This window comes from Coenobita brevimanus, chromosome 89 (genome assembly GCF_032717465.1).
Source record: "Coenobita brevimanus isolate Jiangsu-jjx chromosome 89, ASM3271746v2, whole genome shotgun sequence".
Taxonomy (NCBI): domain Eukaryota; kingdom Metazoa; phylum Arthropoda; class Malacostraca; order Decapoda; family Coenobitidae; genus Coenobita; species Coenobita brevimanus.
Window position 1 is genome coordinate 7,672,614 of NC_137042.1, and position 16,340 is coordinate 7,688,953.

The 16,340-nt window shown below is 42.0% G+C and overlaps 1 protein-coding gene and 1 pseudogene across 1 annotated transcript in view; both read left to right on the forward strand.

Moving 5' to 3' along the window:
- The window catches only part of LOC145411351 (store-operated calcium entry regulator STIMATE-like), a 38,861-nt gene that overhangs the window by 6,082 nt on the left and 16,439 nt on the right, over positions 1 to 16,340 (forward strand). Inside the window, exons 2-3 of the mRNA XM_080281377.1 lie at positions 8,518 to 8,662; positions 10,416 to 10,537. Of these exons, the coding sequence (XP_080137503.1) occupies positions 8,518 to 8,662; positions 10,416 to 10,537 (267 nt within the window). The remainder of the gene's footprint in view (positions 1 to 8,517; positions 8,663 to 10,415; positions 10,538 to 16,340) is intronic.
- Positions 2,386 to 2,504, forward strand: LOC145411505 (5S ribosomal RNA; annotated as a pseudogene).

Here is a 16,340-nt window from a genome sequence, read left to right on the forward strand (position 1 = left end):
TCAGGTCAAGCCATATTTAGACGTCAAAACTCACATAGAATTATCCATATTAATGCTAAACAAGGAAACAAAGCAATAACAACAAACATCCACAGCAAACCTCATGATGGTTGAAAAATCAGTTACCTGACACCAGTGATAGCAGATCTCAGGCCACAAAAAAATTTCACAGCCAAACATGCCACCGGAAATTGGTTAAATTGGTATAAATTGTGTACCATCTTCATTGGTGTTTATACTACAAGATAAACTAATAAAAACAGAAAACTGATGAATAAGAGTACAGAAATTCAGTGAAAATAGATACTGTACAGTGGGGCACCAACTTTCGCTACAGCAGGATTCGCGGAATTCACTTTCGTGGCATGCACCAAATATTCCCTAACTTCCACTTTCGCTTGAAAAAAATCGATTTTCGCACACAAATTTTGGGTTTGGGACGATATTTTGAACTTTAAATTTCCTGCACCGGCCGCCCGCAACCCACCGCCATCTTGAATGACGTCATGTCAACACTCTGTCCACCCATTCCCGCCATTGTGTACGAGCGTGCTAGCTCCATTGTGTTGGATTCTCACGGTTCAGTGGCCTCTACTATACCTGGTAGTGTGGGGAAAGGGCCTGGTGGTGTGGGGGGAGAGCCTGGTGGTGTGGGGGGAGGGCCGGGAGGCAGTGGTGGTGATAAAAGTGGCCGGGACATTCAAAGTCGGGAGGAAAGGCTCGGATACTTACCCCCAACATCCATTAAACACCTCAACCTGGTCTCTGTGGTATGTTTCTCCTCATATAATGTGTACTGTAGGTACAGTTTTTATTGTTTGTATCTCACAATGCAATGTACAATAGTGATTTGATGTACTGTATTGCAAGTGAAAATGAAAATCTGATATTACTTTAGGATAACCGGGAACCAATTAGCCTTTTTACCATAAAGACAGTGCCCCAATTTTCGCTAATTCCACTTTCGCGCATTATTTTTGGACCCAATTAGGCGCGAAAATTGGTGCCCCACTGTAGTGTTCAGGAGTAAAACTTACTCTCATATATCTTCCCACCATCCTAGTGCAAAATTTTGCCAGCACCTTCCAAGAGTTAAGTACATGTCTAGATGCAGAATTTCATGATCTTTCTCCTGGTCACTTATTAATTTCAATATGACTAATAGTATTCAAATAAAACCCCCCAAAATTAAAAAACTCCCGAGTCAGTGCTTTCAGAGCGAAGGAGGGGAGGGACTGAGGGAGTGAGAGGGGAGCTGGGTGGGTATTGAGGAGGGACAGGAGAGGTGGGGGAGAAGCAAGGCTATGGGCAGGATTTTCAGCCTTCAGTCCTGAGGATGGGTGCTTTTACCATACATTTACTTGTGGCTTGGTCTGTTAGATGTGTGGTGGCCACCATTTGGAAACAAAACTATCGGTGACCAGGCAACTTTGGACATTCGGTAGAGAGGCGAATGGCCGCTGTCACCAAACATGTGCTCGTGGCATGTGGTGGCAGTTGGGAGAGACGGTCCGGTGGTTGCACGACTTTGGACATTTGGTGGGGATGCATACGGACATTTTGGTCCCGCATGTGGGTTACAGTTGTATTACTGTACTTGGGTGCTGGAGGTTTGTTGGGGGTGACCAGACCAACACGTGACTTTGACCATTCAGTACAGAGGTGGATGGACATTTTAGCTCTGGTTATGAGTTACGGCCTACTTCCCATTCACGGCTCGAGCCCAGTGGCCACGATACCAAATGTTTGAACATGTTATCTGGCTGGCCGAAGTTCTCGGGGACTTATATGTCCGGATAATAGCAAGTAAACTCGGATAATGGTTTAATAGAGCCTAGGTCCAGTATCCAGATAATGAACAGGTCCTGATACTGCACATCCGGATAAATGAGGGATTACTGTATTAGTATACTGTATATATTTGGTTTTACTAGTATTAAATGAGACAAGCTTAATTTGTCCTCATTCAATGATCCTAGATAAGTCTTGATTTGTTGAGATGGTTGTACTGAGTTGTGAGTTAGAGGTATTAAACTTTTTGAATGGGTGGTTAAGTTGGAATGAACTGTTGAGTCGTCTTCATATGAATGGATGGGATTATGGGTGATAGATTTACTACATTGGGTGGTAACCATATAACCAAACTTTGGCTCCTGGTGGTTTAGTGGGTAATAAAGGTGCTCCAATCAGATTGGGCCAGTGAAGGTTTATATCCAAGGGGTGGTTGGGGTTTATTGCTCACATAATGCCACTCAGGGATGAGTGAGGCTGGTCTCTCTCATCTTAAGTGCCAGGACCAACTTTCATAGCCCCAGGCTCCTACACTCCTCATGGGGCAATGTAGGATTAGATGATGGATGATGGATGGATTAGAAATCATTAATATAAATTAGGAATGCCACGTTGAGTACACCGCTTCCCGTCCGATCAGCGAAGTTAAGCAACATTGGGTCTGGTTAGTACTTGGATGGGTGACCACCTGGGAACACCAGATGCTGTTGGCATCCCTACGTGTCAAGTGGGGTTGGTGGAGGATTAGTGCCCCTCCCTGTAAAACAATTAACTCTAAGCCGTTGGCCACCCCGTTTGGGATACATGGCGTCTGACAATGAATGAATGATGAGGAATAGGGTTGGGGCCAGAACTGAGCCTTGTGGCACACCATTGTTAATTGGTGGAAATTGGAATACACATCATCTACTTTTACCATTGTCTTTCTGTCGCTGAGATATGAGGAAATCACAGTAACAAAAGACATTAAAAAAATAGCAAGGGAGTTTGGATAGCAGGGAATGGTGACACAGTATCAAGGGCCACTGCATAAGTTTCTCCATGTTGGTCAGTCGATTGATGGGTAGTGTGACTCAGGAGATTGAGTATATCAAGGGTGGATCTTTCGTGGTGAAAACCATACTGTCTATCACTAATTAATTATGTGCTTATTCATTACAATTTCAAATACTTTACCAAGAGAATACATGATAGCTATTAGTCTGTAATCAGTGGAGTCAGAGGAACTTCCTTTCTTTGGAATTTTGTGGGTATTGGCCTCTTTCCAAGAATTAGAGAATGATGAAGTATGTATGCATAGTCTGAAAAATGTAGCTAGAACAGAAGCAAGTTCTGGGGAGCACTTTTTCAAAACAATTGGAGGAATTCCATCTGGGCCAGGAGTATTGTTGGTTTGTAAATTGTCTAGGATGGATATTACATATCTAGTCTGTATTTCAAGTGGAGCAATTTCAGGCAAGTCAGGCTCTAGTACTGGGATGTTCTGGCTGACTTCCTCTGATGTCGATTTTCAGGCAAATGTACTGGCAAGGATATTCGCTTTACCACACAGGTCATTTGTAATGTTACCATCTGAAGATTTTAGTGGGGGAATGGGTGATGGCTTGTTAAAGTTATTATTGAAGGAGTTGGGTGTTGACCAGAATATTCTGTTGTCATTAGGAATGTTTAGCAGTTTAGATGCTTGGTTGTGAAGAAAGTTTGATTTAGCAGCTTTTGCAAGGTTTCTAGCAATATTAAATTCACAGAGTGATGCAAATGTTTTTTATTTTAAGTAAGAGTTATATGCTAATGAATTTTGGGCCATTGCTCTGGCACTGTTGCTATCAAACCATTTTAGGGAATCAGATCTTTTAGTGAACTGTTGACTTACTATGAACAATTCCATACCAGTCTGTATTGAGTCATTAATGTGGGACATGGGTAGAATTGATGTCATTAGAGAAGAAAGACTGCCATGGAATGTCAACAAAATGAATTCTGAATCCATCCCAGTCTGCCCTATCAAAGTGACATTGGGTCACCCTGACAGATTCAGAAAGAATTTGGGGGGAGGCAATTAATGACGCTTTGATGAGATTGTGGTCAGAGGAGCCAAGTGGTGACAGTACTTCTATCCTGTATCGATCTGGATTATTTGCAGGAGTAGATCCAAGAGATAGGCATTATGATCAAGATTATCTGGTATTTAAAAGAAATGTACCAAAATTTGTCAAATCTTCTCAAGAAAGTCAGCTACATTGAACACCATTGATTCATATGTGGGGACCTGAAAGTTCTGTGTATCTTGCTGGGTCGGCAGTCAGGGCGTATATAATTCCCATTTTTTTTTCTGTGAGTAGGACAACAAAGCCAAAGATTTACATAGGGCTCAGAAGGAGTGACCAAATAGAAAAAATCTACAGCTTGATGCCAAAAACATCATCAGACCTAGCTTGGTGAATCCAGTTAAAGTGCTGCTGCCACTGCTTCATATCAGGCTTGCATTAATGGAGCAATTTGTCAAAGCCTTATCAAAAGATTGAGCCTGTTTTATGTATTTGTGGCAAAAGTTTAGGTTTGTGAGAAGCTAAATTGAAGGAGGGTGTATTTACTGGTCCAGATATTAGAAAACTGATTTCTGATGTAGAATTTGATGGTGCGATGAGTGACCTAGAACGAGAGGCTTAGGTATCATTCAGAGAAGTAATTTCTAAATTTTCAGGTAACAATAAGGATCCAAATTACAAAGAAATTGTGAGAAATTTGTTGGTCAAGTTTATGGAGTTGAGATGCAACATGAGTCCCAAACACTTTTTGGATTCAGAGTTGGAATTTTCCCCCCCAAATCTTGGAGTGGTGAGTGAAGAACAGGGTGAAAGATTCCATCAGGATATCAAGGACATGGAAAGAAGGTACCAGGGACATTGGGATATCAGTATAATGGCAGACTACTGCTAGCTGATTCATAAAGACGCACCAGAAAAATGTACAAACGACTGTCCACCAAACGAGGTTTGGTAGCAAAAAAAAAACTGAGAAGTTACAAATACTGGAGAAGTTATATGTGAGTCATGGAATATGCTGTATTGTTTCCTTTATGTATATGTTTAAAAAAATTACATTGACTAAATATTTTCATTTTTTAATGACTTAATTTTCCAGGCCTGTGTTATTATATAACTACAGTAAACCCTTCATAATTTGAACTATATAGGGCTGTAGGGTTGTTCAACTTACTGGATTTTCCAACTAACCAGAAATTATTGCAAAAGTGAGCATGGAAGTGAAAAAGTTACTACATGACAGTATTGTGATACCAACTCTAACGTATGGTAGTGAAGCTTGGACGTTGCTGGAAGGACACAAGTCAAGAGTGAGAGCAGTGGAAATGAGTTATTTAAGAGGAGCCTGTGGAGTCACATGAAGTGACAGGCTGACAAATGAGGATATAAAGGAGCGTTGTGATGTGGATGTGGATGTGATAGGAAGCATTAGGATGAATACACTGAGGTGGTTTGGCCATGTGGAGAGGATGGAGGGTGAAAAACTGATGAAGAGAGTGTATGTGAGTGAGGTGGAGGGGGAAAGAGGGAGGGGGAGGCCGAGGATGAGATGGAGGGATGGGGTGGAGAGGTATATGAGAGAGGGGGGTGTGAGTTGGGAGCGGGGCAGTGAAATGGCGGGGGACAGGGCGACGTGGAGGTGATTTGTTTGTGGCCACCCTGAGCGGGATTGAGGCGTCTGGCAATAGATAGATAGATTGATAGATAGATAGATAGATATATATAGGAGCCTCTGTGGTACAGTGGTAGTGTGCGCGTTTCGCACACTGGTGGACGAGGGTTCGCCTCCCGCCAGAGTTGTAAAAACTTTGGGAATCGTTCACCGAGCCACTTGCTACTTTGGTGGACATAAGGGGTGCTGTGGTTGAACCAGTGTCACATATTAGTATGCTTGCACCCAATTGGCTTAAGGCAGGCCGATTACACTTGGTTCACAGACTACACACACATCCAAAGCCACTACAACACTAATACACTTACAAGCACTTCTCACCCTACATACAGTCTCTACCAGACAGCCTAAGCCACTGGGTAGAGATACATTGGCTTGTATCATCCCTGCTGCGGTAGGAATAGGCCGGTCCTGCAGTGGACCTCAACAGCTGATGATGATGATGATGATAGATATATATATATATATATATATATATATATATATATATATATATATATATATTTATATATATATATATATATATATATATATATATATATATATATATATATATATATATATATAGATATATATATATATATATATATATATATATATATATATATATATACACACACACACATACAGTGCTCGACAGAAATATTGGGTGCCCGGCGCCCCCTCAACAAAACAAACCTTTCAGTTGTGGGAAAAAACATGTAAATAATGCATTATAATTACCGATAATGCTTGGTAGGGTTTCCTTTGCGCCTCTTCGCAGACCTGAGACGTCGTGGAAATGAAAGGGCCAGGTTCCTCAGGTGCTGGGGTGATATACTTGCCCAGGACTCACGAGTGGCTACTTCCAGCTTAGGCAGAGAGCTCTCGTCCTTCCCTTGGAGATTCTTCTTTACGAGGTACCAGAGGTTTTCTGTCGGGTTGATGTCTGGGCTATTGCCTGGCCAGTCTTTCATGAAGGAGACCTCGCAGTCACGAAGCCAATTGGTGACAGATTTGGCTTTATGTGCAGGTGCACCGTCCTGTTGAAACACTCGTGCACTTGTGAGCTCGAAGGACTCAGGTAAATGATCACAAAGCAGCTCCAGGTAAACATCCTGATTCACTCTGCAGTTCTTGGGAAGCACAACAAGCTTCCTCAACCCCTTACCAGAGAAACAACCCCATACCATTAGTGAATCAGGGTGTTTAACTGTGCTCTCCACGTAACGGGGGTCAAGCGGGTCCCTACCTCTGCGCCGGTACACACGCGCTCCTCGAATATTACTGGTAATGGTAAATGTTGCCTCATCAGACCACAACACTGACAACCATTGGTCCTCACCCCAGGTAAGGTACTTGTTAGCAAAGGCAAGCCTACGAAGTCGCTGGTTACGTGTAAGAAGAGGCTTTCTCACAGGCCTGTGGCTTGTGTAACCAAGTTCATAGACTCTTTGAGAAACAGTGCGCACTGAAACCTCGCCAAACACTTCCGGGTTGCTCTTCTTAATTCTCCTTGCAGTCAGACGAGGATTAGACTCCACTGCACGTTTGAGCACATTAACAGATCTTGGGGAAGTTTTCCTGGGCCTACCAGACCGTGGTTTCTTTGTAGGAACGTCACCACTATTTTCCACTCGGTAATGGGCACACCACCTCCACACTGTCGACCGAGCCACACCAACCAAATCACTAATTTCCTTCGTGGGGTGGCCTGCCTCCTTTAGAACAATGGTCTGTGATATAATTTCGCTAGACAATTCATGGTTAAGGGCCATATTAAAGTAGCGAAAGCCAAAACACTGCGGTTCACTAGGTAAAAAATGGTGCAACAAGAGAGGGAGGAGCGGCCGGGTTCCCCTCTCTCATGCAGCCTCCAGGCAACTGAGGCGCCAACCAACCAGCGCGCAATAAGGCCTCAGGCTGCCGTGACGTCATGTTAGCGCCCAAAACTTCTGGCTAAATTTTTTCTCCCATAAAGGGTGATTCTTTTTTCGCCAAAAGTATCCTTGACATAGGCGCGCAATACTTTTGTCGAGCATTGTATATATATATATATATATATATATATATATATATGTCATGAGGGGATGTGAATTTAAGAATTAAAAATGCTTGATATTGCTCAAAAGTAGAGACAAGGAATTGACTTGTAAAAATCAAGTAGTAAGTTTTACTTTACACCGGCTTACTTCGCCGATTCTTTAAGGACAAGAATTTTATAAACTTTCTCAGCAGTACACAGTAGAGACTAATCGCTCACGAATGCTGATTGTTTGTACTGTTAGCCTCTTGAGAAAGTGACTCCACCCCTGACAATAACTAATGTACTAATAATAATGGACAGGTTCTTGCCGGTGCTTAACTCCTGTCTGGCACAACGGATTTAGGTTTGATAAACAAGAACTGGCTTAAATACCAGTTATGAATAATGTAAGGAGTTTGTGCAAACTAGGAGCTGTAACTAAAGTAAGCTTAATGTGGAGGGAAAAAAAAACGATTCTAATTACGTTAAGCTCAATAAAAGAACTGTAAATTTATTGATTACAATAAAATAAATTTACGTTATATGAATCTCAGAATGAATTCGAAAAGGGAATTCATGGTCACAGAGGGACTCATGAATTCAGATAACAAAGGAAATTCACTCACTCTCTCGTTCAAAAGCTAATCAGACTTAAGTCTAGAAAAAAACAAACGGAAATACTGGTCAGTGGAGGAATGGGGCTGAAGCTACGAAAGACTGGGCATCTACGTGATGAACACCAAGCGCTGCAGGTTCATTTCATATCCGGACAAGAATTTTCAGCTTTTCTGAGATTGGTAAAGTCTTTAGCGTCAGTCTGAGTTAGAGTTACCGGAAATTCTTCCTTGTGCAGGGCTGACTTATTGAAGTTTTACTGTATAACGCCAGAGGGATTTGAATTTGTGTTATGATAATGAATATTTGTTGTTGATTTATAATATGTATGGAACACTGTAGCTGTAAATGATAATATTCTTAATACGTCATGAATATTTATTTCTCAGTGAAGAGATTCTGTGAGCCCAAAAAACACCGGCGATCATGGCTAGTGTGGTTTTACGACACCTCCAAACAGGGCCTTGGGGCCATGATTGTACATTTCTGCAATGTCTTCCTCTCAGAGGAATTTAAGGGGGATCCATGTACATGGTAAGTGATTAGTATTGCAGTTCTGTAGCACTAAATTATATAGATGTTCCTTTTCAATGATATGAAAAATCAGAAACAGTAATACAGGTATTATTAACATACATATTTATGACTATGTTTGTATGTTTTTTTGTGTGCATGCAATGTGTGTATGTGTTGTAGTGACCAGCTTGCGTAGCTAGAAACTACGTAACAAAAAATGTTTAACGCAGATATAAGCTTCAGTATTTTTTCTCATTAAGCTGTCTCTAGAATACTTGTTCAGTGTCTTCTGCTAACAGTGATTGTATACGTCATACAGTAAAATAAACTGTACTCTTTATTTTAGGTTGTTAAGGAGCTAATATTTCTTTACTCATCACCAGCACTGAATGACCGTCAGCATGAGAGTTATTACATGATATTTGTTATTCTGAAATCCCATTATAGGAATGTAATTTATTTTTCCTGAAATAAAAGCCTACTGATTTGAGTGTTTTACAAGCACCTCAGATGGTAGGTGGTGGCAGCCATCATCCTTTCACTTGCTGTAGTGCTGCATGCTTCTTCCTTCACCTTTAATATTCTTAATCTATGTCAGTCCTCCTCATGTCCCATTACTCCCTTTCTTTTTGTTCCTTTTTATTACTCATCTTTCCAGTTCAAATGACTCTACACTGAGGGACAGGCCTAATGGTCAACTGTAAGGAACCCCAGGAAACTATTTAGATTGCTGGAAGATAACCATATAACTAACTAACAGGGTGACGCATCTACATTGGTGCCCTGTGAACTGAGTGGAGAGATGCAACTGCATCATTTATCCAGGAATCAGATCACATGCTTTCCTGTGCCTTACTGTAGTGAAGCACTGTCTAGTGCAAGAGAACACTGGGTCACTGCAAAAGATGGCCCTGGAGGGATGATTGCTTGCTTGTGGTTGATGAGAGTACTTGACCAGACAGACCGAGGTTGCTAAACAACATCAACCAGCACATCATCATTTATCAGTACTCTGACTTTTTTTTTTTTTTTCCAACCAAATGATGGGGTAATGTAAGATATAGAAACCATGAAAAAAGGAAACATATTAGGAGCATTCCTAGTGAAATGAACCAGACTGGATGCACCTCACAGGCCTAACTATCTGCATGTATTTGTCATTTTCTGTTTCTGTGAATAGCTAGGAGAGTTGTGTGTTTTCTTGACCCAAATTTTCATGAAGTTAGAAGGTTCTCTAGGAGCATTTTCTGAGCAGTTTACTTTGTACATTTTATGTTTGGCTTTTGTGTTATTTATATCCTTTTTTTTTTTTTCTTTTTCTTTTTTTTCTTTGGGATTTTTCTAACACCTTTTCCTTAGCGATTTATTCTCCACTACACTTAAATACCCTTTGTATATTACGGTAGAATTGGGTGTTAAGGTGTAGTATGCAAAATGAATAGCTAAGGTAGTGCTATAGTACAGTGTATGTAAAATATCAATTTGTTATTAAACCCCGTCAGTCTGATGACATTTTTTCATTTTATGCACATTATCTCCAAACAATTTGATATTGCATTATGAAACTTTTTGCACTGGAGGCTTTAAATGTAGAATTCCTTAACCCTTTCAGTATGAGAGTAAATTCATCTGATGGTAACAGAAACGGAATATAGAAGTATTGGATTGAAGGGGTGAAACTGATATGGAAGAGATGCTAGAGAGCCTTCTAAGTCTTAAGATGTGGTCACCCATATCTCTGGACCCGTTACTAGCGTTAATGTCGTGGCAGGTACATCATCAGTTTCCTCTTGGACTCAACATTTGGTCTGGTGATCATCTGGACTGGGATCCGTCTAAGTATCTACATTGGCCAGAAGCAGGGATGGCCTACTATCATATTTGGAGAGTATGGTAAGTTGATAATCGCACCTTACTGTGAACATTGAAAAGAATCTTAATCCTTTCTTTTGTCTGAGTGTTTGAGTTTCACATTCATCTTTTCCCCCATCCCCTGCATTTTTAAATCTTTGCAAGTTATTCTTAACCCCCTGTTTTTTATCTGCATAAGTTATTCTTAAGCACTGCCCCCTTTTTTTAATACCTTCACCTCTTCCCTATTGTTATTAAATATATAAGTACTTGGCCTGAGACACTGACATGAACCTATGGTGGATTTAAAGTCTTTCTTGTTCTCTGTCACCCAGGAAAACAGTGATACTCAGTCGTATGTTCATGGTTTCTGTATTAATGGCATGGTACAACATACAACTTGGTACAAAAATAAGCAGTGCTGTGAGAAGTCAGGAGTACTGGGATTGTGTTTGTGTGAGTGACTGAGAGTGTAGTGAGCTACATGTGTGTGCAAGTCTGTGCTTTTATTATGGCTAATCCCACCTAGGAGTTGACAGTTACTTGACAACCAGTGGTGAGCATAACTACCTGAGGAAGTTTAACCCACTTGACAGCCAGTTAGCCAAAGATAATTTGGCTCTAGGGAGGACCAAGAAATGACGATACATACCTCAGTGGATTTAGCAGGCAACCACGTAGTATGCTTTAGTGTACTGTATCATGTAGTATGCCATAGTGTCTAGGGATGTGCCAGGTAGAGGTTAATCCAGCTGCATAAATATGTATTGGTATGCTACATGACCCCTTCCCCTCCCCCACACACACACACAAAAGATTATGTAGAGAAGAAGCAAGGAATTTTGAAAAAGGTATAATAGACAAATGCAAGGATGAACCCAAACTGTTTTATAGATTTGTTAATGGGAAACTGAAACAAAAGGAAGGAATCACCAAACTGAAAGTAAAAGGAGAGGTCTATAAAGATGCAGCAATGCAAGCTGAAATAATGAACAAATGTTTCCAGTCGGTTTTCACTAATGAAAAAGAGTTTGTGGAAGGGGAGGGATTGATTAGAATTGTACCGGGGATAAAAGATATAAAAGTGGAGGTACAGGAAGTGTATAAATTACTAGAAACTCAAGATGTAAGGAAAGCCCCAGAACCTGATGGAATTTCTAATTGGGTACTGAAGGAATGCAGAGAACAATTGGCGGATAAAATTCATAGTTTAATCGTGTGTTCTCTGGAAGAGGGGAAAGTGCCACAAGAATGGAAGAGGGCAAATGTGGTACCAATTTATAAGGGAGGAAACAGGGAAGAACCCCTGAATTATAGACCTGTGTCTCTAACCAGCATGGTTGCAAAATTGTGTGAAAGAATCCTGAAAGGCAGATGGATAAAATATCTAGAAGAGAGGAATATTTTGGCTGAATGTCAGTTTGGATTCAGAAGTAGAAGGTCATGTGTTTCCAACTTGTTGAGTTTTTATTCAAGAGCGATTGACGTGGTACAGGAGAGAGATGGTTGGGTGGATAGTGTGTATTTAGACTTAGAGAAGGCCTTCGACAAGGTACCGCATAAGAGACTAATGTGGAAACTAGAATATATAAGAGGACTGAAGGGGAAACTCCTGGAATGGATGAGAGACTTTTTGAGAGACAGACAAATGAGGACAGTAATAAAGGATAGGATGTCTGGATGGAGGGAAGTGACAAGTGGAGGCCCTCAGGCCTCAGTGTTGGCACCAGTAATGTTCTTGAATTACTTAAATGATATGGTAGATGTGTGGTAGGTGGTGGCGACCATCATCCACTCACTTGATGTAGAGCTGCCTACTTATTCCTTAGCCATAATCATTCTTTTTCTGTGTCTGCCCTCCTCTCTTCATATTTCTCCCATCTTTCCTGTCACTTCGTATTGCTTTTCTTTCCTTTACAGGTGGCTTTACATTGAGTGACAAGCCAAATGGTTTCCTGTAAGCCAAGAAACCATTTACTACGCTGGGTGGTAACCATATAACCAAACCATACGTGCTCCCTACGTGTCAGCAAGTGGGTTGGTGGAGGATTAGTGCCCCTCCCCATAAAATAAATAACTCAAAGTCAAATGGCCACCCCTTACGGGATTGTGGCGTCTGGCAATAGATAGATAGATAGATATGGTAGATGGAGTGAACAGTTATGCAAGTCTGTTTGCTGATGATGTAAAGATCTTGAGGAAGATAGAGGTTGAGGAGGATTGTAAATGCTGCAGGAGGATCTGGACAGGATACATGATTGGAGCCGGATGTGGAAAACGAAATTTAATGTAAAGAAATGTAAAATATTGGAAATGGGTATAAGTACCAGGAGGCCATCACTGAATTATTTGTTTGGTAATGAATTAATTACAAAAATGAGAGAAGAGAAAGATTTGGGAGTGCTGGTCCAAGATAGTTTGTCACCTGAAAAGCACATTAACAAGATAGTTAGAGAGACTAACTCTTGACTAACGTAAGAGTAGCATTTCATTATATGGGTGAGGAGATGATGAAAAAATTGATGGTGGCCATGATCCACCCCGGGTTAGAATACGTAGTGTGGTTCCCTCACAAAAAGAAAGATATAAACAAGATTGAGAGAATACAAAGAACAGCAACCAAGATGGTCTCCAGTCTGGCAGATTTGTCATACAGAGAGAGGTTGGAAAAGCTGGATTTGCCTTCCTTAGAGGAAAGAAGAAAGAGGGGAGACATCATTGCAGTGTTTAGGACCATGATAGGAGTAGATAAAATTGACCAAGAAGATCTGTTTGTATGGGATAAGAAAGCAACAATAGGACACGGAATGAAATTGAAAAAGTCAAGCTGCTTGAAGGATATCAAGAAATATAGCTCTCCTTACAGAAGTATAGACTTATGGAATAGCCAGGACAAAGAGATCGTCCAGTCTAAAAACTTAAATGAGTTTAAAGCTAAATTTGACATACTGAGAAACAGTGACGGAAACCCACGAGCATAGCACATTTCGTGTATATCACAATTAGGCATATTAGGTAAATACATAAATATTTGGAACAACTTGGACGAAAAGGTGATGCATGCGAAAAACATTCATGTGTTTAAAAGTAGACTAGATAAATGTGGACATGGAGACAGAACAACACGAGCATTGCTCAGTTCCTGTATACTACAATTAGGTAAATACACACACACACACACACACACACACACACAAAACATGGAAGTGGACAAATACAAAACACTTATATAATTAACTCATTGTACATACTGAAAAATACACTGTGAGGCATATAAAATACCCAAATACAGAAAACATAATAAAGGTAGTTCACATACAAAATTAGTGTCCTGATAGACACAAGGTACAGAAATTTAATTTTAGATAAGAGTGTACAACCAGTGATCTATACCTGTGATATTACAGTACATCGTATTGCTAGCAGGGATGTGTCATGTCTCCATGGTTGTTCAATCTGTACATGGATGGGGTAATAAAAGAGGTACAAGGTAGGGTAGTGGATGTTGGAGTGGCCCTGGTGAGAGAGGATAGTGTTTGGAAACTCCCTGTACTGTTGTTTGCAGATGATACTGTGTTGTTGAGTGAAGACGAAGGGGAGCTGCAAGGCTTGGTGGATGAGTTTGAGAGAGTGTGTAAGGAACGGAATCTAAAGGTAAATGTAGGGAAGAGTAAAGTGATGGTCTTTGAGAGAGGTGAAGTTAGTGAATGTACAGCGAGGTTGGATGGTGAGGAATTGGAAAATGTGAGTATGTTTAAGTACTTGGGTAGTGTGATGAGTAAGGATGGAGGTTTGGAGGGTGAAGTTCTTGAAAGGGTACAGCAGGGAAGAAAGGTTGCTGGTTCTTTGAAAGCAGTGATAAGAAACAGGGAAGTGAGCATGGAAGTGAAAAAGTTACTACATGACAGTATTGTGATACCAACTCTAACGTACGGAAGTGAAGCTTGGACATTGTTAGAAGGACACAAGTCAAGAGTGAGAGCAGTGGAAATGAGTTATTTAAGAGGAGCCTGTGGAGTCACGTGGAGAGACAGGCTGACGAATGAGGATATAAAGGAGCATTGTGGTGTGGATGTGGATGTGATAGGAAGCGTTATGAGGAACACACTGAGGTGGTTTGGCCATGTGGAGAGGATGGAGGGTGAAAGACTGACGAAGAAAGTGTATGTGAGTGAGGTGGAGGAGGGAAGAGGGAGGGGGAGGCCGAGGATGAGATGGAGGGATGGGGTGGAGAGGTATATGAGAGAGGGGGGTGTGAGTTGGGAGCAGGGCAGTGAAATGGTGGGGGACAGGGCGACTTGGAGGCAATTTGTTTGTGGCCGCCCCAAACGGGATTGAGGCATCTGGCAATAGATAGATAGATAGATAGTATTGCTAAGGAATTTTATGTTGGGGTCAGGAAGTATTTAAGACGGTGACTAATTCTGCCAGAATGTTGAATATAACCCTCTGGGTTGAATGGATGTTGGCTGGTGGGTGATGTGGGACTAGAAAGTGTAGAGTGTGGAAGTGAGGTATCTGGTGGGGAAAGTGGCAAAGGGTTACCGTGTGTCTGTCTGGATGGGGATGGAAGAGGTGGCCATTGCTCATTACCTGCTGGGGGTAGGATATCAGGCTCAGAGTGTGTGTGATTAATTGGTGATGGTGGAAGGAAGTTAGGTGCCCTAGTGGGGACATCGGTGTTGCCGTGTGTGTATTTGTGGTGTGTGCGCTTTGGATGGGGAAGGTGTTTGGGTGCCAGATGGCTGTGGAGGAGGTTCAGTTGTGTTGGTGAGGGGAGGGGAATTGGGAGGGATGCATAGGAGGGGAAGAATGGAGCTGGGGTCAGGTAAGGGAGGTACGTTGGCAGGTGGGGGAGTCTCAGGATTAGGTATGGGGGGATGGTTGGCTCTGGGGTGAGGTGCTGGAGGAGGTTGCAGGAATTGCAATTAGCCCTGGGGGCTGGGGAATAAGGTGAGGTTGCTGAGTCTTTGGTGTAGGTGGGAGACATGGTGAGGGGTTGGCGTGAACCCGTTATTGGTGAAGTGGGTTAGTGTGGGGGTTGGGGGAAATTGGTGTTGGTGTGGTGGGGTATTGTCAAGTATGTGGGCTGGTTTGATCCTGTCCATGGATATCGTGTCAGACCATCCATTCCTTTCAGTAGTGACACATTTTTGGCGTACATGAGATGACAGGCAAGGGTCCCATGTATGGTGGATCTAATGGGCTCATATGTGCATCTTGCTGGACGAAGACGAACTTCGTGCACTTGACTTGATGTGGGAGACGAGTGTGGCGGTATGGTGGTGACAGTGGTTGTGTGGTTGGGAGGGCAGTCATGGCACATTGCAAGATGGGGGGGAAAAAAAGGGATGGTGGGTTATTGATGTTAGGGGTGATACCAACTCTTACGTATGGAAGCGAAGCTTGGACCTTGTTGGAGGGACACAAGTCAAGAGTGAGAGCAGTGGAAATGAGTTATTTGAGAGGAGCATGTGGAGTCACATTGAGAGACAGACTGACAATGAGGATGTGAAGGAGCATTGTGATGTGGATGTGATAGGAAATGTTAGGAGAAACACACTGAGGTGGTTTGGCCATGTGGAGAGGATGGAGAGTGAGAGACTGACGAGGAGAGTGTATGTGAGTGAGGTGGAGGGGGAGAGGGGGAGGGGGAGGCCTGGGATGAGATGGAGGGATGGAGTGGAGAGGTATATGAAAGAAGGGGGTGTGAGCCAGGAGCAGGGCAATGAAATGACAGAGGACAGGGCGAGGTGGAGGTGATTTGTTTGTGGCCACCCTGTGTGGGATTAAGGCGTCTGGCAATAGATAGATAAATAAACCTCCTAGTTCTCACTTTCGTCTT